Raw genomic sequence first — 24052 nt, 5'->3', positions numbered from 1 at the left:
AAATGGGACAAGAATTGGAATTCCAAATTTATGGTTAAGTAACTAGTACAAGTTAGTTATTTGGGACAAGCTTGTATTATTAGATAGGAGTGGGAACTTCAAATTACAAGCGAGTTGATCGAGAAAAGAATGGAATGGAATCATGAATTCCATATTTAGATGAAAGTAAATACTTAGATATGATTTAAGACACTCAAAGGTGAGCCAAAGATCTGATTGGCAAAATGGTGATATGATGATGAAAGCAAGATGGTATAAGAGAGTATGGTCGATAAATCTTTGGAAGGAATGCAATACTGTTGACTTAATGAAATCTTTGGGGATCCTAAGGAGTTGGCAACTAGATGACAACATGATCAAGTTTCAAGTGTGATAGTAGTTGTGGAAGAAGGGTGTCCTGGTGACACCAGGACACTAGTAAAAGGTGATCAGTGGTGCATTAAACAATTACACTAGACTGGTGAGTGAAATCACTACAAGGAAAGAAGAATAGTGTAAGATACATGGGGGTATTCTCGAGCCTGAAAGGAAGACAACCAAGATGAAGACTGCCTCAAAGTATGAAAATAATGGAAACTAAAAGTGATGATGACGAGTCTATGAGAGTACCTTACCCTAAGGTACTAGACTAGTGTGATAAACAATTTAATAGGGGAAACTTTGTAAGCCCTACTTATAAGTCCTATAAATTGTAATGAGAAGTTAAAATTACACATAGAATGTGATGAGGGCGACAGAAGAAATAAGACTCCAATGTGTAATAGTTTGATGATGAAGGAGCAGTATCTGCAAGGTGTTATGTGATCGATAAAGTAGGAAGACGATTTCACATGACGGAATATAGAAGAATGCAAATTGAACATCAAGAATTTTATAGTACTAACAATGTGCGCACAAGAATAAAAACATGAAGTTTATTGAAAAGGGTTGTTAGGAAGAAGATTTTGAGCAAAGAAATTTTTTGAAATTTCCATGAATAAGTCGGAAAGAAGAACTACTACTACGTGAGGATCAAAGGGTAATTTGGACCTTAAAAGAAATTCCCTCATTTCTTTTAAGGGGTAGATGGAAAGAAGGATATGGAAATAAGATGATGTGATGTTACAAGATCTCATAGTACTCTGGGGCTTAGTAAGAACAGCATGTGGTTCTTAGAATTATGGGTGAAATGAACGAACCAAATATACAAGGTTTATAGCTCCTAAGTTGTGAAACCTGATGATACAGACTGAGCACATTCAAGTACAATTGAGTATTATGTTTGCATATTACCGCTAATCTGGATTCACCAACCAGGCAAAGAGTGGGTAGACTTATGGTATTGATATCTTATGTTATAAGTTCACATAAAATATAGGGCTTTGACTCATAGCATTATGGGTTACTCGACCGTAACCAGAGGATGCGAAAACCCATTGATATAAAACCTGGTTGTGCAATCATAAGTAAGGGACAAGAACTAGAAAGAAGTAAAGTATCATGATACTTGAGAAGTTAAACTGGATAAATGATGAATGGAAGATCCGATAGATTTATTGTAGGACAGATGAATGATGAAACTTTAGATAGAAGCTACAGGTTATTAATGGTGTAAATAGAAGATAAAATTTGAATACCACAAGGAGTAGATGTGAGGTGATGAGCTTTCCGTAAGGAAATAAATGAAACATCTTGCTACATTATGATGATCATCTTATGAATTAACCTTAAAAGAAATGCCTTCATTTCTTTTAAGGGGTAGATAGCTGGGAAGAATCAAGTTACTAGTGACGAGACAGTTTTGACCCAACAAGATTTTTCAAAGTGAGTTAAAACAACACAATATCCTTTGTATCTTCTTGTCACGGCATGCTTGGGATTGCATGAATAATAAGTGCATTACCTCATAAGGTTTAGAACTTTTTTTCATATTATCCTTAGGTTTGTAGGCCTAAGAAATACATTAACTCATGAAAGGTGATTTTGGGTTTGACACATCGGTAAAGTGAATGAAAAGAGATATGGAAAAGATTCTGGAGGTTTAAAAGTAAACTTAAATTGAGATGTGTGATGCACTTTAATATAAATATCACATTTTATGCTTAATGGCATAATAGAGTGCAATGAACTAAGATTAATAAGTATTGCGAATAATGAGATAGAAATAGAAATGAGACAATATGTGTACCATAGTGTGTTTTGGCATGTATTTGATATGAGATGTTAATATATAGACCATGAAAATCGTGTTTTGGCAGGCATTCAAGCCAAGTTGAAAGTAATATGTCAAGCTTAAGACTTTGATACTAGAGAAAGTAAAAAAGGACAGGTTGAAAAGATATTTCGGAAGCTAGGTCTGAGAACTGATTTACTAATAAAACCAGTAACGATTGGAATATCGGTGACGTGCTTGAGAACGAAGGGGCATACTTAGGAAAATTAGGACCTAAGTAAGGAAATAGATAAATGTTGACTTAATGTTGGATAACCTTATTGCATGATGTTGTGAAAAGTTCAAAAAGAGAAAAAAAGGTAAAAGTGTCCAAGAGGGTTAATAACCCCTAATGATGTAACTAATAACTATTACAACGGTTTATAATTGTGAAGAGATGACGAAGCTAACATGGACATCGAAGAAATTACAAAGTGATGAGAGGAAAATCTAATGAGATGGCTCGCGATTTGAGTCCGAGGACGAAATCCTTTTAAGGAATAGATAATTGTAACATCCTAAAATTTAAGATAAAGTTCTTAAATTAATTAAGTAATTAAATAAAGGATGATTTACATAATTAATTCATTTAAATGATAATTATATCATTAGTTGATATAAAGCTTAGAAAGTTAAAGGTTGAAATTTTAACATTCCAGAGTTAAGGGACAAAGGTGCCAATTTGGCAAAGTATGTTTGACCAAGGGTTGAATCAACTAATGGAAATGACTACAAAAGGTATGTGATGGATGGAGAGCAACTTAGGATGTCTATTCTCAAAGAAAAGTCACACATATTGGAATAATAGACCATTTTAACAAAAATACAAAATTAGAGGGACTAAATATGAAAAAAGGGGAAATAAGATGAACACTCTCCTTATTTCTCCTCCAGTTATGAATTGAGCATGCTAGAGAGCTTTAAATGGCGATTTTCTTTTCTTTTCCATTTAGGGTTCGATCCAAGTGAAGAATGAAACAATCAAACAAAGGAGAGAAGGAATCAAGGCTTGAAAAGGTAAAAATATTCTCATCTTTTAGCTTAGAATTCAAATTTGTGAAGTGGGTCTAACCCCCAATGTCGAAATTAGAGGGGATTTAATATGAAGGAATACCTAAAAGATAATGGGTTTGGGCTGCAATAATTCTCACGCCGTGAGCCATTATGTCTCATCTTGTGAGAATGGTATGAAACGCGTTTCTCGTATTTTGCTTGTTACGTCATGACCACCCAATGTTCACATCATGACACTCGATTTTCTCCAAAAATCAACCTTTTTGACTCCTTGAAACCCTAAATCGATCCATCCTAGAAAACGGGTGTTACATATGACATAAGGTTAAGAAATCTAAACACAAACTTATCATATCAACATCCCGCCACATGTTAATTTGTCCATCAGGAGTTAGACCCCATTCCTAATCATGTATTATGAAAAAGGTTGGTGCTACCGTGCATCAAAACATATAAACTTACACTCGATAAGAAGTAATATTCATATTATAATATTTTATCGATCAACACATACATTAAGACGATAAATAACTTAAACAATTTTTTGTTGTATAATCAAAACATATAAACTTAAAACACTTATCAATTATTCACAAACAAAAATGCATTCTTTTGGTACTTTGTCGATGACAAGAGACACAAAACTATTCCCCAAACCACATGCCCGTTATTAGACAAAATTCACTCATTTAAAAGTAGAGATTGTGTTACCTACCCTAGCGTATAGTTACTCCAAGTTAGTAAGCGATTTTGTACATGCCAATGTACATAAACACGTCAGGGACATCAAACCACCTAAAGCACGACTGCATGAAAAGCATCTCATGCATTACGGTAGATCATGGTTTAGCAAGTATTATCTCATCAAGTTTCAATTTGCATTTCATGGATAATAGAACACCATACACATGGGCATGCTGGAAAAACAATATACCAAGTTAGTAAAACATGAATGCCTGAAAAGCACCTCATGCATCGGGGTAGATCTTAGTTTGGCAAGTATTATCCCATCAAGTTTCACTTTGCATTTCATGGACAATAGAACACCATACACATGCTAGCTGGAAAAATAATATAGCAAGTTAGTAAAACAAAAACTAGGGAATGCATTTCAAATGTATTTTTCATATTATAGACAAGACAAAACTTCAAAAATGGTCACTGTAGTTTTCAAAAATATCAAGTTTAGTCCCTAAGTTCAAAAAACCTCACAGATGGTCCCTGTGGTTTCAAAACTTTAAACAAATTGTCATTTTCGCTAACGCCGTTAGCTTTTGGCCGTTAAGTGAAGGGCATTTCTGTCTTTTCACTACCACAGGGACCATTTATGAAGTTTTGTCTTATTTTTAAAAAATAATAATAATAATTGTTTAATATTAACTCTTTCTCTCTCTCTCTCTCTCTCTCTCTCTAAGATCATCACTAGGGTTAAGATCACAACAATGGCCGATAAAATCAATTCCGTGATTCAATTGGGTCGGAATCTCATGTCAGAACAACAATGTTACTGGAATCAACATTTCACGGTTTAGGCGAACACGAGCTGGAAGAAAAAACCCTCAATTTGTAGTCGATTCACTTGCAAACCAATTTGGTGTCCTTCAACACTTCTCGATCTAGGCAGTTATAGCGATCCGAAATCAAATATCGGTCAATGACCGATATTTGGGATATAGGTTATCGCGGTGGGATATCAATATTTTTATAACATGTATAATTAATATATAAACATAAAACATATATAAAAGTAATATAAAAATACAAAATTCAAAGCTATCAATGTTTCAAACATAATCTTACGTAAGCCATGGAATCTTCCTCCAAGTCCACATCAACAAAGGCATCCAATTATTTTATCTAGATCATCCATATCAACTCTAATATCATCATCATCATTTAAGAATTATGTACTTAACACATCAACATGATCAAACCTATAGAAACTAGCAAGTTAACACTTAAGTATGTAACAATTAACATAACAATAAGATCCGTTAATACTTAAAACATGAGTCTATGACCTAAAACTAACAATTAAGTACTTAACATAATAGCGGGTTCAGTTAAGTTAAGTCCATAAGACTTAAGGCCATGACTTAACACTAAAAAAAAGCAAGTAGAATTATTTAACCGATATCCCACCTGGAAATCGCCTGGAAATATCGGTAAATATCACCGATATTTGCGGTCCGATATTTTGGACCGATATTTGACACCGCTATTTTGAAAAGTACCGATAACCGATATCCCACCTGGAAATCACCTGGAAATCGCCGATATTAACTGCTTAGTTCTCAATTCACTCTACCTGGTTCAGTCCCTAATGGATCAAGTCTTCAGCTTCAAACGAAGTAGAATGACTTAATCACCGAAAAACACAGCAACAACCGAGTTGCTGCCTCCCTCGACTTCACCTTCTTCTTTCTTCTATTTCAATGATAAGCCGACCCAACCACCCCCTGATCACCACCGTTCCCAGTTGAAGAAACCCACCATCGCAACAGGTCCTAATAAGTTTTGTTCAACAAAGAAGAAAGGTAGCCGAGAACCTCCGACTTCCCTCCTGTTTCCTTCTGTTTTCGAATCCCAAGCAAATCCCTCTCTATATCCTTCTTCCTCCATCGAGCTTCAGGTAAAGATTTTCCTGCGAAATCACATGGTAAAAACCCCTCTTGTTTTTTTTTCTTGTTGAACCTCCATGAGCATCATCATCATCGAACCCACCACCGAACACCATCCTCCCCCTTCTCTTCCCCTTCAGAACCTCCGTGTACGACGATTTAGACACAAAAGCAATCTCTGATAACAAATTTAGATCCAGATGCAAGTATGGAGTGGAGGGATTTTAAACCCATATGAAATATTGATCCTGGGTTCGCTTTTTTCTAATTAGATTCGAGCAAATTGCTTTAAATGTGGAGGAAGGTCATACGACGGTCCATGGCTAGAAATTACATATAGCTGGGTGATGGAGTGGCAGTGGTTTTCCATGGGAATACCAATCAAGGTATAAGCCATCTAAGCACCTCCAGATCTTGGGTTTTTGGTTTCCAAGTTTTGATTTTGGTTACCAGATGAAGTTGATGCTTTTCGTTATCTGGCATAAACGAGAGAGAGAGAGAGAGAGAGAGAGAGAGAGAGAGAAATATATTAAAATAATTATTTTTTTAGTTTTCTTTTTATTTAAAATAATAGAAAACCTTCATAAATGGTCCCTGGATATTGAAATGACGAAAATGCCCCTTACTTAACGGTAGAAAGCTGACGGGAGGACTAAACATTAAAAGTTTTGAAACCACATGGACCATCTGTGAGGTTTTTTGAGCTTAGGGACTAAACTTGATATTTTCGAAAACCACAGGGACCATTTTTGAAGTTTTGTCTATAGACAATGTTATCATTTCGAACACCTTTGTTCATTGGATTTCAGCCTTACATTATCATTTCGAACAAGCATTTTAACTATAATACTATTTACTAACCCATATAATATTTGCTTTTAAAGCCTAACTACTAAAAAACACGCAATAGGTTTCCTTTTTTGAAACAAAAACCTATCAATATCAAACATGTCGTCGGATTTTCAGAAAAGGTTTGTGTTTTGGACTATAAAATTTTCAAACAAGATAAAATATAACAAAAATCTATAAGCTTGAAAAAAAATATTTGGTACACCTAAATCTCTTACGTATTCGATTTCATATTGCTTCAACCTGAGAGTCTAAGATGATATTTTGGAATGCGGTGGATATCATTCTTCGCATCTCCTTCAAATTTGACTACTTAAACAGATGTATACTTATCAGATCCCATGTCCAAAACGGTCCACTTAGGATTTCAGTGGTCATTTTTGTAACATGTAAAAAATGGTTATTTTATGTAGTATTATTATTATTTCTTTTATGTATGGGGAGCTTTAAAAGGGACAAAGTGGGCAGCTATATAAGATCTAATTTTTTATTATATAATTTTATTTAAAAATAAAAACTTATATTAACAATAAGGGTCATTTTTTGTAGTTCGTCTCAACCCTTTTGAAGATATTTAAGTTTTCAGAACCCACAATGTGTTTATGTATTATTATTATTATTTCATTTTTGTAACATGTAAAAAAAAAATTGACTATTATATTACTTTCAAATCCATCTATATCGCCAAATTCTTTTTTACGTTGTATTATTATTTCTTTTGTTTTTTAATATGTATTAAAAGAACTTTAAATACAGGTGAGCCCGCATTTCAACACATAGATTTCATTGGACTGTCAGCATTAAAAGCGACATCTACCCCTGACACCACCTAGGCTGTCAAACGACGCCGTCTTAGCTGACATCAAACCCAAACGTGGAAGATTATTACTGAATGCAGAAAAGACAAACACAAAATAGCATATCAAATTAAGGATTTTGTACATTTGTATATCGAAGTCTTCTAACATGTTTAAACGCCAAAAACCAAGTATTTTAACTAAAATAATATTTAATTTCTCTTTTGATTGATAAAGTGTATAATCCTCGTGTAGTTCAATAATTAAGTAATTTAATAATAGTTGTTTTATTGTTTAAGAGATTATTATTTATAGAATCACACACAAATGTAAAAGGATTTTCTCTGACAAATTCCTTAAATATTTAAGTTTAATTGTAGAATGTACAAGTAACTGCAGCAGCATCGTACAACATCGTGGCAAATTCGTAAAAGTAAACAAATAAAATGAACAAGTAAGTACCTTACGCTAAAAAAACATGTACCCTCCATGGTCAAACTGGTCAACAATCCTTGTACACCGAGGAATCTATTGAAAATGAACAGATATGCTTCGTAATAACTGCTCCAATATCTAAATTGCTATTTCCACGCCGCACCACTGTCATATTTGCTAATGCCACTCCACTGAGTGAACTCGGCTCCGATATTGACTCGGTTGATGACACAAAATGTATGCTTTTCTGCAAGAACTCGTTTGCGGCGAGTTGACTCAAAAGCGTCGATTCCGTGATTGAATTCTTCTTGTTGTGGCGCTGACGCGTTGTTGATCGGACGATCTCCGTCAGTATTGCGGCGGATAACCGTCGGACACCGCGTTCTCCGCCTATTATCAACGCCGGATTTATGGTTTTCCGGTGGGGTTTGTTGTTTTTCCGGCTGTGTTTTGGTGTTGGCGTTGATGAGAGGAAAATCGACTCGGGAGTATGGTTTTTGACCCGGGCGAGTGGGTCTCCGAGTAGTAAAAGCTCCTTAACGTCGACGAGCATTATGTGCTTGAATTTCCGGCGAACCCGACCCAAAATCATCGGGTAAGAAGCCCATCTTCTCAGATTCATCGGAACGTGGTCTAAAAACCCGGATAACGAGTTTTCAGGGTCAAGCTCGCCAATGCCAAAACCCACAACCGATCCATAACACATCCGAGTCAACTCGGTTCCATTATCACCATTGCTGAAACTCGAATTATTACTCTTAATTTTCCGACCCCAGATGGATTCTCCTTTATCTGCCTCGTTGCCGGATTTCACAAACCGGGTCACGTCGAAACTCGCCGGAAAGTCGACAGCTTTACTCCCATTTCCCAATTCTGATTTGTACCGGTGAACCAGTTTCAGGAACAAATCATTCTCGTCCCGAATTACATCATCGAAAGAATCTATCGTCGAAATGGAATTGAATACAAACAAAAGGTCCGATTTTGAAGCTAAACCAGACCTGTGGTAGCTTCGTAAGAACAATTTTAGTTCTTTCTTCGTTACGGAGTCAGAAACGTGACAGATTACGAGCTCATTCATGGCCATCGTGCCTCGTGTATACAGAGTACCTAGCCCTTGTAACGCCGGTGGGTTCCATATTCGTTTCGTGTGAAACTTGGGGTGATTCTGAGAGAGATACCGGCGATATTGATGAAGATTATGAGAGGAGATGAAATCGTTGTTGGGCTCAAAAGATGAGAGAGTGAAGAGAAGGAAAGTGAGGAAGATTAACAGAGCACAAACGGAGATGGTGGATTGAGCTCTGGTGAAGATATGACTGGAATTCGTGCGTTTGAGAAAGGCATTAATTTTAGGAGATTTAAATGGCGATAGTGATGATGTTGTTGATGAAGGTGTTGAAGAATTGAAGTGTTGTTCTTCAGGGAAAAAAACCAAGAAAATACCCATTCCTTGAGCTCCACCACCACTGGACCACCGCTATCGCCGCCGCCGCCGCAGCTGCTCCCGAAGTTGATTTTTGCTGTCTCTGTTATGTTTCTCTCTCTGTCTTTAGATTTCAATTTGAAGTACACTTTGATATCTTCTGTTCTTCAAGGATTAGATTACAGCCTACTTCTGTGTGTATGTGTGTGTGTGTGTTTGCATTTGTCTACTTATGTGCCAGTTTTTATTGCTTCCCTCTTTGTCTCTTCTCTTTAGGAAAAAAACTGATTTAACCAACTGTGAACAGTCTATTTAATTTAGGGTCAATTTATATGTTAAATACTAAAATTAAAGTCAGGTACCATTTGATTTTTTTTTAAGAGATATAAGATTCAGTTTCATATCGTAATTAGAAATATTTGATTTTGTTATATAGTCTCTGATATGATTTTTATTAGATCACATATGAAGTTTGTCTCATTCAATCTTACATATAGGATATAATTCAATAAACAACTATCAAATAACCTCTTATATTTGGTGTTGGACTTAATATTATATGGACAAAATTGCAAAAATGGTCCCTGTGGTTGTCAATTTTATGTGTTTTTTGTCCAAAACGAAATGTTTGTGCACCATTAGTCCAAAATTGAATATTTCTATTGTTTTTTGTCCCTATCTACTTAAAAAGACTATTATGCCCTTATAACTTGTTTTTTCATTTTTTATTATTAATTTTTATTCAAAAAAAAAACTCACCACCATCCTCTCTCTCTCATACACTAAATCTTCATCTGGGTTCTTTAACTTCATCTTCTTAAACACACACACACACACACACAAAATACACAAAATTATAAAGATGCTCGTCCGATGGAGAAAAAGAAATACGAATGGGAACAGCCACAAGGTCGATCGATGGTCTAGTAGTCCAGCTCTTGTGCTCTTCTGTCTTGGAAGAAGAATGCGAAGGAAGGGGGCTCGGTGTGGCTAGGGCTTTCGAAGGGAAGGAGGCCAGAAAAGTGTTCAGACGAGAAGCATGACGTCGCGGGTGGTTCAGTGGCGTTTGCTTTAATGGGGGTGGTGGCATCGGGTGGTGATAGCGGAGCTGTGATGACAGCGGGTGGCTCTGTCACTTCCTCTCTCTTCTGTTAGGTAGCTTGACGAGGAACAGATAGAAGGCAACAACGGCGTTGGGGTGTTTGATGGTGGTGGGTCACAACAGGGGGAGGCAGAGGAGCTGCCACAATCGACTGTGGTGGCTTTCTTCACCGAAGAAGTGAGAAACGATGGAGAGAGACGAGTTGGAGATGAAAGGGAGGTCGAGGAAGGGATTTCGACGGAATCAGCTGTGGTGGGTGGTGGTGGTTTGCATCGGCGATGGGTGGCAGTCAACTTTGGGTTTTCTCTCTTGCTCTAACGATTCACGACGGGGAAGGGGAAGTAGCGACCGATGGGAGGTGTTGGTCGTTTATGGTGGAGCAAGGTGGCTAGAAGGATTGTTGAGGTGGGCATAGCTTCTTCCTGCTCTTTTTCCAACACTACAATGGAAGAGATGAGGGGTCGGTGTTTTATGAGATGGGTATAAAGATCATGAGAGAGAGAGAGAGAGGTGGGTTTATTTTGTTTTTGTTTTTTATTTTATTATAAGAATAAGAAAATAAATAAAAGAAATTAATATATAATTATGTAAGGGACATATTAGTCATTTTAGGTGGAATGTGGACCAAAAACACAAGATAATACAACCATAGGGACCAAAACCACACAATGTATCTAAAATTGGACCAGTGATACACCAACATTTTGTTTTGAACCAAAACTACATAATTTTGCCAACCACAGGGACCATTTTTGCAATTTTGTCTTTTATATGCTATTCAAGTCACTCGCAACATGATGTATAACAATGTATTATAGATTAAGTGATCTATCTAACAAAAAAAAATACAAATTTGTTAACTTGAATTAGAACGAATAACTAATCTTATATGAAAATATGTTTAGCAACACATACAACAGCATGTGCTATAAAAGGTTATGTCAAAGAATCTACTAAAAATCAAATGGGTGACATTCTCCAACGATGGAGATTTGATATTATCGGGTCAATAATGCAATTATGTAATATTGGACAAAAATAATTCAAACACTACATTTTTAATAATTGCAACATTGTCGAATCAATAATGAAATTCATGCAATCTGCTAAGAATCAAGAATTTGGATATCAAGAGATCTAAAATTTTGTACTTCTTTTATGTCGTTTTAAATAAACATGAATTAAAGAACTAAGAAATACGTAAAAAATTACAATTCTAGTTTTTTTTTTATAGAAACAGCAAAATATATTAATAGAACCTGAAACCTAGCAAGAAACTAGGCAAGGGCAAAACAAGAAAACAAAAGAAATAATTTTTAAAGTTATTACATATGGCAAAGAGGGGATGAATTCCAATCTATCCAATCACCAGTAATATCATTACCCCTACACTTGAGCCATAAATATTGTAACACCGTGAATTTCAAAATAATTTTTTCGCATAATATAAAAACATATTCATTTAATTTTCATAAAAACATCAGTGTTTGAAACTCCAATCAATGTCATACAAAGAATCCCAAGATCACATATCATAAAAATCTCATGTGTGTGTACTGATCAAGCCGGCGCCTTCCCACGGTCATCACTAGTACCTGAAACAAATAACACCAACACTGTAAGCACAAAGCTTAGTGAGTTCCCCAAAATACCACACATAACACATATTAGCCACTCGAGGCTATAACTCTGTGGGTCCGTAGACCCTACTTTGTGAACCCTCTAGTTCTAACTCTGGGAATCTTCCGGTTCCAACTCTATAAACATGCACAACATAAATCACATAGAAATAATGCAGTACAACACATAACATACATATAGCATACAAATATTTTGTCACGTAACTCTGATTACCTACTCAAGGTAAAGTATAGTGAGAAGACTCACCTCGTGTATCTCGATAACTCGCAAATCCCGAAAATCACTCGCGCTCGATCCTCCGAGCTATAATCCTCCTATAACACAATATATCTCTAATTAACACTTTCACAACTAAGGTTGACTACCCCTATCAAGTCAACACTGGTCAACTCTGGTCAACGGTCAACTTTGACAGGACTCGGCGAGTGCACTAGGGCGACTCGGCGAGTCTAAACGTGTTCACTGACTCCTTAAGATCCTCCCTTGACACGTCAAGTACTTCCCTGACTCGACGAGTTCCACCTGGCATGAATCGCGGGGCCACCACGACTCAACTCGCCGAGTCTCAAGAACAACTCGGTGAGTTCCAGCTTGACTCAGTCCACTCGACAACCTTCTCTGACTCTCCCTGACTCACTGAGTCAACCCCTTAACTCGGCAAGACCACTCGCTGAGTGGTTGAGGACAATCTTCATGCTACTCGCCAAGTCTAAGCCATGCATGAACTCAAATTCACTCCTGAGGTCAGATCCATTCCAGTAACTCATAGATCCAGTCCTTCCAAGCACATTCATCACGTAAAGTTACAATCTTGGTGCTCATGCAAAGGTCCAAAGGCCTTATTTGATGATATGGTCTCTAGAATGCTATTCTAAGCTCATGGCCTCCATTAACACTCATAAAGCTTGAGGGAAAAGAGTCTCTGGACCTCTTTGGGTCCAGATCCAAAGCATCAACACAAGAAGAGGCCAATTACTCCATGAATCATTCCACAAAGAAGCCCTAACTCTAAGATTTACACCAAGGGCTGAGAAAGGAACGAATGGTTACCTCAAATGAAGTCTCTGGACTCAGGAATCACTGGATTAGCACCTCCTTTGGTCTCCTCTTGCCTTGATCCTCTTCTATATGCAAAATCACCCACAAATAATCAAGGATCTTCCTCTTCTCTCTCACAAAACGCTCAAGGACTCTTTTAGGGTTCTCTCTGGGGTTGGTGGCCGCAAATGACGGCCATAAGCCCCTTTAAATAGGTCTCATACCCTAGAAATTAGGGTTTCATTAAACAGCATGGACTCGCCGAGTCCGGACGCGAACCCGCGCCCAAACCGCGATCATACTCGGCGAGTTTGAGCTCCAACTCGCCGAGTCTCCTCACAATTCACCAAAATTTATAAGAAGAACTAATACCTGGGAATCCGGGCTGTTACAAATATGTTAACGATTTGATGTTATCAATCCCCCTGGATGTTGTGGTAGCAACTCCACGAAATAATCTGTCATTCCTGGTTTTCCAAAGACTCCATATCAATCCGTAGCATATACATAGTAGTTTAATACGTTTCTTGGGGCATCGACCCCAATGAGGCTGCAAATTAAAGTAGGTCACCAACATTATTGAAATTTGTTTTTTTATTCCGCACCATTCGAATATTTTTTCTCTTATATAACTTGCGTATAGACAACCGATGAGAATGTGATCAGCGCATTCAACTCCTCCGATACATGAGCTATAATGTGTTGAATCGATATTCATGCCACGATGTTGTAGTGCTGTAGCAGATGGGATACGACCTTGTCCAGCTCTCCAAGCGAAACAAAGTACCTTAATGGGGATAATCTTACACCAACTGATCTGCGGGAGAATGATGGATTGATGTGAATTTAGGTCTATTCTCCGCCTGAGAGCTTCCACAGTATATCTTCCATCTGGCGTTAACAAGCACATCCATTTGTCTTGTCCGGTTTGTATTTGGCAAGAAGCAATATCCCGATTTAACCTGTTAAATTCTATGGATAATCCTGCGTTTAAAGGGCAAGATTTCCATTCCCAGGAATTACCAGTATTTAAGATTCGATAGGCAACAGAGCATGTTTTACACAATTCTAAAGCATAAAGTGAAGGATATTTTGATTTTAATTTCTCATTATTCAGCCAATTGTCTTGCCATAACATTATGCTTTCTCTTGATTTGACCTCCAACTTGAATATGTCGTTGAGAGTAAGTTTAGCTCCATGAATATCTTTTATAGTCCCTGCAATGTTTTTCCAAACCCCAGTAATAGTTTTCTTTGAAAGATAATCATAAGGCTTGTTAGAAAGAGAGTGGATACCTGTTATTACTTGACTCCATAGTGCAGTCGATTCAGTTTGCAAGCGCCACCACCATTTTACAATGAGACCCACGTTTAGTGCACGTATTGAGCCAACACCTAATCCACCACATTCTTTTGGTGCAGTTACTTTATCCCATGATACCCAATGAATCTTGTTTTTCCCCTCCACTCCACCCCAAAGAAACTTTCGACGAATCTTTTCTAGGGTGTCAATCACGGAAATTGGTGCTTTGAATATGGACATTTAGTATGCAGGAAGATTGCCAAGAACATATTTGATTAATGTTAATCTCCCACCAAATGATAATGTTTTTGATTTCCACGAAGAGAGATTTGAATGAAACTTGTCTATAATTGGTTTCCAATTTTTGACCAAGTTCATATTAGCCCCAATCGGGACCCCAAGATAAGTGAATGGTAAAGAACCAGCTTTGCATCCAAGGATATTTGCCCAGTTGGAGGTTTCAGCACTCGTAGCCCCAATACCAAAGACTTTGGATTTGAAGAAGTTGACTTTGAGCCCTGAGGATGCATGAAAGCATCTTAGAATGCGAGTCAAGTTTTTAAGATTGGACCGAGACCATTCTCCAATGAATAACGCGTCATCAGCGTAAAATAGATGAGAAATCATTGGTCCATTACTAGGGATATTGATCCCTTTGAATATTCCTTTTGCAACCGCTGTTTTGATGGCAACATTTAAACCTTCCATTGCGATTATGAATAGAAATGGAGAAAGGGGATCACCTTGACGTACACCTTTGCTAATTTCGAATTCTTTGGTAGGTGACCCATTGACTATAACTGAAGCACGAGATGATGATAGACAACCCTGAATCCAGGACCTCCATTTATTGCCAAATCCCATTTGTGATAGCACCGAATCGAGATATCCCCAGTTAAGAGAATCAAATGCTTTATCGAAGTCAACTTTGAACAATAATAATCGCTTCTTAATTCGTTTTGCCCAAGCACAAATCTCACTGACGATTAGTGGTCCATCTAAAATGTTACGTCCCTCCACGTAAGCTGATTAAACATCTCCAATGACCCCTCCAATAACCTTCTTCAATCTAAGAGCTAAGATCTTAGTGATAATCTTATAAAGACATCTGATGAGTCTAATGGGACGATAATCAGATAGGGTTAGCGGATCATTGATTTTCGGTGCTAGAGTTATGAATGAAGAGTTACAACCCTTGGATAAGGTACCATAATCCTTAAAATGTCGAATGACTCTCATCACATTTTCCGACATAGTGCCCCAATATTTCTTAATGAACTTGAATGTGAATCCGTCAGGTCCCGGGGCCTTATCACTGCCACATGCCCAAACTGCATTTTTAACCTCTTCTAATGAAATTAGTGCCTCAATTCTGATTGCATCCATCATCGAAATTAGGGGTGTTCAAGGGGCGGTTCGGTTCGGATAGTAATGAAATTATGAACCGTGACCACGGGACGGGTACCTCATACGCACTAACCGAAACCGAACCGTATTGACAAAAAAACCGAACCGAACCGAACCGTATAAAAGCGGGTAACCACGGTTCGGTTCACGGGTACCCGGTAAAATATAAAAAATTAAATTCAATTGAAACTAAAAACTCCATTTTACTTATCTCTTTCTTAAAATTAGTAAGTCAAAGAGTTAAAAAAAACATAATGAAGTTCAAATATCATATATTATAATTTGTATAATAAATACAATAATAAAAACAAAAAAATCAAATGAATTTAGAATTACAAAATTGGATTTGTCGATATGGATTTTTGTTTAGGTTATTACACTCGTAGATCAATCGAAACAATACTAATGAAATAATACTTTTTTTAACGGTTCATATATATATATATATATATATATATATATATATATATATATATATATATATATATATATATAATCAAACGGTTCGGTTCGGGTATCCGCGGATACCTAAATATAAAAACCAAAAACCGACTCGTTGATATCCGGTTTTTTCGGTTTCGGTTTTTTTCGGTTACGGTTTGTTTCGGTTTCGGTTTTTTCGGTTTCGGATTGGCCGGTTCGGCTCGGTTTTTCGGTTTTACGGTTTTTTTGCACATCCCTAATAGAAATCGATTTGAAATGAGGGTTAATTAGTTTTGGTCGAGATGAGCATTCTTCTATGAACTTGCTTTGAAAGAATATGAATGATTCGTTTTTTATTTCAGAGACATCCGATGTCCATCGTCCATTGATCGACAAACCTGATATTCTATTCCTACTATTCCTACTATTGATGTGACCATGAAAAAATATAATATAAGAACTTAAATTCAGTCAGCAAAGGTCCATATGAATTAAACTGTATAATTATTACACACACCATTTAAAAGTTTTTAGTAGTTAAAAAATAAAAGTAAAAAAAAAAAAAAAAAAACTTTGTTCGCCAACAAGAACTTACAAATTTTATTTTAAACAAAATCTCTTCATTTAAAAGTTATTTTAAGTATATTTTGAGTTTTTAGTTTTTTTATCTAATTTAACATTTAAGAAAAAATAAAAACTATTTTTGTCGAATATTTCTTTATAATTAAAACTGTAACTTCCATTTAACCCTTAATGAAATAAATATTATGTTTATTTTAAAATAATAATAATTGATATAACAACTGGCCATATATTTTCATTTTAAATAAATAATTTAATGTTACATGCTATTTAGGTAAGTCGATTCGATTGTATAACCTCCGTCATCTAAATAATACTTAATTATAACTTAAATGTAAAAGGGAAGTTTATGACCTTTTTATAAAATAAAAATAATTAGAAAGCGTTTAAGAAAAAGAAAGTAGTCGATATTAAATAGTTAATTAACTTTTTCATTAAATTAATACGTGGGTTCTTTAGTCTGGAATTTCCTCATTGGATAATGGATATTGGGGTAAAAAAAATAGTAAGGGGTATTAAAGCAAAAATGAAAAGTAAGAGGGCTCGAAAGTTGCAAACTTTTTTGCTTGAAATGCTTGTATTTGTGAAAGGGAAATTTGTATTTGGTTCAATGGGTGACCAATACGTTTTCGATGTTGATACTTTTTATATGAGAATTTATATTCGTTTAAATGTTTAATGAGTGGATGGGGTATCAAAAGCAAAGTTAATTTATTGGTTTTCTTGCCATGATTATAAGTTGTAACTTTTAAAAAAAATTATAAGAGCAATAGGAGGTTTTTTTATGCCTCATTACTATGTATTTTTTTGTAAATAAGCATTTATTATTATTGGAGAACATAGTTTTTTTTTTTTTTTTTTTTTTATTTTGACCACTTAATATATATTGAATAGTAAATATACTTTCACAACTTATACATATAACACCTTTTATTTTAATAATATTTCAATTTAGCCTTTTCATTATACCTTAGTTTTAAATATTTTTTATTTCTTTATTATTTAATTATTCTTATTTATATATTAATAACATCTTATTTATAAAATATAACTTTTATGACGATATTATTTTTGTTAAAAAATAGAGTAATTAAATAAAAATATTTTATAAAACATTTTAGAAAGATAAGGGTAAATTAGTTAAAAAAAATTTTAAAAAAAGCTATTAAATAAGCTTAACCATTGGAGTAGTATTTTTTTTATGACAAAATTAATGGAATTGTGATATGGCACTTATTTATAGTGTAACCATTGGAGATGCTCTAAGGAAAACAATTTTTCAATGTAGTATATAGTTAACTTTCTTCTTCTCGGTTAGGTATCCAAACGAAATTTTGTTATGAGTTGTTACTTGTTACCTTTTCGATTTGATAATTATTAACTAAAAAAAGAATGTTTTCATAGAGAAGGGTAATTGAAACGAAGGATGGTGAGGCAGACACAAAAAGGATGAATATTATCTATCAGTGACAAGTCTTACTATAAATAAGAATTTCAAATACTTGGGCTTATTATTCATAAGGATGGGGGTGTTAATGAGAACATCACCTAACGTATAAAGACGAGATGGTTTAAATAGAAAGTAATCATGAGAGTTTTGTATGACAAAAATGTCACGTTGAAACTAAAAGGAAAATTATATAGGATGGTTGTAAGGCCAACTATGATAATATGAATATGAATGTTGGTCAACTAAGAAGAAACATGAGAGGATATTGGAGGTTCTCATAAATAAGGATGTTATAATGAACCTATGGTAGAATCTGAACATGAGATCATTCAGTTGGAGGGTGAAGACGATTATTGTGGATGATGTGAGGAAAAGATGACACACAAAAAAAATTGAGAAGTGGATGCGGTTTTAGACTTGAATGAGCTAACTTTTTCCGAGGGTTAGCACATAACCTCAAATATGTAAGTATGAAGATATAGAATTATGGTAATAGAATAGTATATCAATAGTCCTTTGAGTATGACTTTTATATGCATTTTTCTCCTTCCATACTAACATCTCTTCTAAGTTTATGCTTGTAGTAATATAAGCTTTAGCGAGTGTTCATTCTTTATTGTTGCATTGTATCTACTACTTTGGTTACACGTTTTATGGCTAGTGCAAGCCCTATGCTTTATTGCTAGTATTTTTACTTATATTATTTGTCTTTTCACATATTATGGGCACATTCATCTTTAGTTATAGTTTTATTGTTTATATATAATTTTCTTTTAGTCGTTTTGTTCATTTATCTATTCATTAATTATCTATTTTTCATGATGGTCTCAGGTTTAATATGTAAGAGATCATAGGGGTTTTGATCTTTCTTTTTTCTTTCTGTTTTTATATAAGTCATAAGTCTTGTTTGGAAACAGATTCCCACTTTTTACCTTCCATTTACCTCATTCTTATTGGAGTAATGGAGTCGAGTTTGTTATTGTTTTGTTAAATCAAATGTATATACCATACAAGTTTCAATACGATTTTAAAATAATATTAGCGAATAACTTAATCATTTTGCATCCCTAACACGAGTTTTAGATCTTTTAATCAACAAATATGACTCATAAAATGTTTACAATATATTTAATACTTATACACAAAGGTTTTCTTAAATAAGAACCCACCATACTAGTCAATTAGTAAAAAGTAAAATCCCCTTTACGGAGGACCACTGATTAGCTTAAGTTGATTGGTGCTTTTTGCCTTGAATTTAGAAAAAGAAAAAAAGAATGAGCTTATTTAAAGGAAAAGGAAAAAAGTATGAGGGGGTAAAAAGGTTAATGATTTGTTCATGTGGGGGGTTTAATGAAAATATTTAAAGACATGGGAGAAGGTTGCGTGGGCTTGGGGTGTCTGTTATCGTGTGTTTGTTTGCTGTCATAGCGCAATAATAGAGATTAGAGGGTCGGAGTTGGAAGTTAAAATGTACAAATAGATATGCATAAAGTACAATAACAACAATTTTTTTTGAACAGCACAATTACAACAATTTACAGCGACGAGATGGTTGCTAACTTGATATATGTTGTCTTACTAAATTATTATATTATATCAATAATACTAGTCTTTATACAATTATACTTATATTAATATGTTGATTACTTATAAAAATTAAAGAAAATCTTAATAGATAAGCTTGATTTAACAATATTAAAACAGTGCTTGGTATATGGTATAATCGAAAAAGGAATGTAATAGTTAATTTTATTATAATTGTGAAAAGATATTTGTTTTATTGAAAGAATTAATTAAGGAAACGAACTATTATTCGAAGAATGAATTAGACCATTATCGAAAGGATGTGGTCAGTCAAGTTGTTGATTTCGTATCGGAAGACACATTTTGTTAGCGAACCATGCAAATCCGTTTTAAGGCTTATTTTAGGGAGGTAAATCGCATATTTGTAACAATATTTTAGATGTATCATGATTTAAATTGCATATATTTTTTTATAAAATTTCCTACTTCAACCACTATACTCCTATGGGCATCTTTAAAAAACTTAATATGATATAAATATTGGTTTAAGTAGCTTAAATCCAACACCGATTTTACATATAGTTGTAGATTTCATTAACACAATATATGGTATTAAAGTTTAATTTAGACATTATTTTTTTTCCATTGCCACCCCTCATTCACAACACTTATAGGTGTTTTTAAATTCATTAGAGTTTGGATCTTTAACCGTTTTTTTTTAGTATATATCAAAACGTTTTGATTTGAAAGAGTTATCTCATAACATTTTCTTCGTTTTAAAAAAATGATAAATTGTATTATCGGGTTAGTCTATACCAAATCCATCTCAAGACCTATCATGTGATTATATCATATAGAGTTATAACCTATCGCTATAGAGTCGGACAAGAATTTGCCATACAAATATATTTCTTCTTTTGATGCTCCTATATCGAGTATTTTGGAAAAAAGTTCACCAAAAACATATAAATGGTGTTCTACTCAATAGCAAATCTCAAATCACCATATCAAGAAATAAAATTCGTATTGTTCATGGAAGACTTTTATTAAGATAACGAAGTGCATAAGCACCAGATCTTTTGCGATAATTTGGGTGCGAATAATTTGAAATATACAATTTTAAGTTGATAGTTAATATGTTTAATTAAACATTTCTATAAGACTAAGCTACATAAATGGTCCATACGATTTATTGAAATTTATAGTTTCAATTAGTTTTTCAAATAAATAAATAAATAATACCATATATCCTTAAGGTTTATTGAAATTTACCATTTTAGTCGAAATTCCAGTTTTATTTCCGTTCAATCTACAATATAAAAAAGCAATGAATACATTATACTGCTAATTATATGTGAATATATATAAGGTCACACACAAAAGAGTATTTAACAAACTTCTAAATAACATTAGACTTTACGACAATATCAAACCTCAAGTTTTTACGAACTGTAGCAAGCTACGTTATTTGTAAGGCATGGTTTAAGACGACAATTTTGTATTAAATATATATATATATATATATATATATATATATATATATATATATATATATATATATATATATATATATGGTTAAGTTCATATGAGACCATAATATTTTGTGAGATATGGGGACCTATTTATGTCCCTTGATCAAAAACAATCCAAGGCTGAGATCAAAACATACAATCTGATAAGAGGCGGTGGATATTTTGAAAATTTATCAAAGCTTAGAATTAATTCAATGACACGGAGGGGTAAAATAGGAATTGTGTACTCTAATGGATGATATCTGATCAATTCACGTTCAAAAGTTTGTTCATTGTTCTCGCCCAAATTTTCTCAATCCAAATTTCCTCTCAATCTTATTCCCAACATCTTCTAGAAAAAAAAATTCATTTATCTACTTATCAAAAGGTGTAATTAGATGGAATAATCTTGAAAAATCAGTCGATAAAACCCTAGCTTCTTGTTCGATCGGAAGGTATCAAAAACCCTAGAAATTGCAATAATAAAAAAGATTTCAAGCTCCAGTACACCAATTTGAAGGGTTTTTTTTTCTAATCGAGCATCAATCGTGGCTCGTTATGCTAAAATTGATTCTAATTCTAGCTCTGGTTTGTGTGATGATTCGTCAGAAGTAGTTGATTCTCAATCAAAGGCTTCAGAGCTACGTTTTCATACAAAAAACTTTAACTGCTACTTCTTCTCATGATTCTTAGTTGAGGAAGGATTCTTCTCATCAGGTAATAAAAGATTTCATTGACTCATCTTTGGCTGTTAACAATTTCAATGTTAATAAATCTACGATCCAAGCTATGTTATTTATGCATAAATGAAGTTATTTACAAAGTCTGTAGAGATATTCTTGGAATTTGAATTATAATTTTTTAGTTTGTTTGGTTTATCTTATTAGTTTCATACTTCTAGTGTCAGTTAGGTGTTTGGTAAAATGAGTGATCTCCCGCTAGGTGTTCGACATAATGCACTCTGTAATGGTTTCATATTTTCTGCAAAAAAAATTGTGAATGAAAATGATAGAATGTTGTAGATGCAAACATAACTTGCTTCCTAGATTGATTTTAGATGTTATTTTGTTTGAGTAATTGGATTATCTAGTAAATATTTAGTGAAATATTGTTTGATAATTTGATATTCTAAGTATTCTAGCTTGATAAGTAATATGGTACTTCTTAATTTGAATCAGATGTTACTTTGTTTGATAAGTTAGATGATCGAGTAAAAATATTAGTAAAATAGTCTTTGGTAACTTAATATTCTAGGTATTCTGATTTGTAAAGTTAGGTGTTACTTCATAAATTTAATTTAAGATGTTATTTTATTGATTAACCAGATGTTACTGCTTACTTTGATAAGTCAACTAAAATACATTTTAAGAATTTGTTATTCTATCCTGACATAATTGAATTCATCTCTTTATGTTTTAGTTCGACAATATTTGATTCAGATTTAGATTCTACATAATGTAGATTCTAAATCATCTATTGTAATAGGCTTTAGGAAGTTGTTAAACAATTTATTCTAATTTAGGAATTATTTTTCTGAAATTTATATTGTAGCTATGGTTAGTGTTTAATCCAGATTTACTATAGCTTGGGCTAGAAATGAACTTCTTTATTGTAGTTTCGATTAAATATTCTTGAAATTATTTACTTTATCTAGGATTAGTGTTTGATACACATTGAAAGCTAATGAAATTTATTCTGATGTGTTCTTAATGCGACAGATGGAAATTTATTCTGGAACAGTAAGTGGAAATGTGAAATATTGACTTGGGTAAAGATGGTTTTCTGTAGAATAAGAAGCATACAAAATAGTTATGCTTTGGCCAATCAGATTCCAATTCCATAAGAAAGTAACCGACGAAGCAAAGGAATAGGGAAAGGTTGATAAAGATGGTCATTAAAAATGATGAGGGAATGGATCGATGCAAGAAACATACTGGAAGGACATGAATAATTTTTTTGGAATATTTGAAAGTCTTTGATTATGAATGACATGGTAGTGTTTTGTTCATTTGAATAATGGTTATCTTTTTTAGTTTTGAACAATAGGTATGGTTGTTTCAATGACCAGTTAATGTTTCACAGAATAATAGTCATAGCTAAAAAATAGTTATGATTTGACCAATCTGAAATATCATGCTTTTATGATCAAATGTTCATTTTTTGTTATAGTTCATGTACAATATCCTAATAGAGTAATGTTATATGTTTTCTGTACATCTATAATTTTCTATTAAAATAATGTTAAATGTTGTTTTTTTTATAGATTTATATGTAATGACCTTTTTACAATAATATTTTAGAATTTATAGATATATGTGATGTTAATAAAACTTACTTACTATGTATATGAGGAATATTATAATAGAATAATTTTATAGGTTGTATGTTCATGTATAATAATTCTATTTGAATAGTGTTTTATGTTTTAGAATATTAGAATATTACATATATTATATCTTTATGAGCACTGAAATATTAGAATATTTCAGTAGAGAAAAGTGGTCTCATGGTCTTACGGTCTCAAAAAATTTTACATTTAGAACATTATATTATAACAGTGTTAAATTTTGTTGGTTTTTATATATTTATATGTAATTATCTTTTTACAAAAAAAAAAAGAATTTGTAGATATATGTATTGTTAATAAGACTTATTTACTATTTATATGTTGAATATTCTGATAGAATAATTTTATAGGTTGTATGTCCATGTATAGTAATTCTTTTGGAATAATGTTA

The 24052-nt window shown here is 33.7% G+C and overlaps 1 protein-coding gene across 1 annotated transcript; it reads right to left on the bottom strand.

The window, feature by feature from the left end:
* Window positions 1-7432: 7432 nt before the first annotated feature.
* LOC145055081 (uncharacterized) lies at window positions 7433-9602 on the bottom strand. The gene is made up of 2 exons (XM_079003369.1): window positions 7935-9602; window positions 7433-7563 (listed from the first exon to the last, which is right to left on the bottom strand). Exon 1 carries the CDS (start codon window positions 9355-9357, stop codon window positions 7975-7977), a length of 1383 nt encoding a protein of 460 aa, XP_078859495.1. The 5' UTR covers window positions 9358-9602; the 3' UTR covers window positions 7433-7563; window positions 7935-7974.
* Between the last annotated feature and the right edge of the window lie 14450 nt (window positions 9603-24052).

This window comes from Lactuca serriola, chromosome 5 (assembly GCF_051521515.1).
Source record: "Lactuca serriola cultivar US96UC23 chromosome 5, Lser_US96UC23_V15, whole genome shotgun sequence".
NCBI lineage: Eukaryota > Viridiplantae > Streptophyta > Magnoliopsida > Asterales > Asteraceae > Lactuca > Lactuca serriola.
This window is presented reverse-complemented; position numbering and strand designations above follow the sequence as displayed.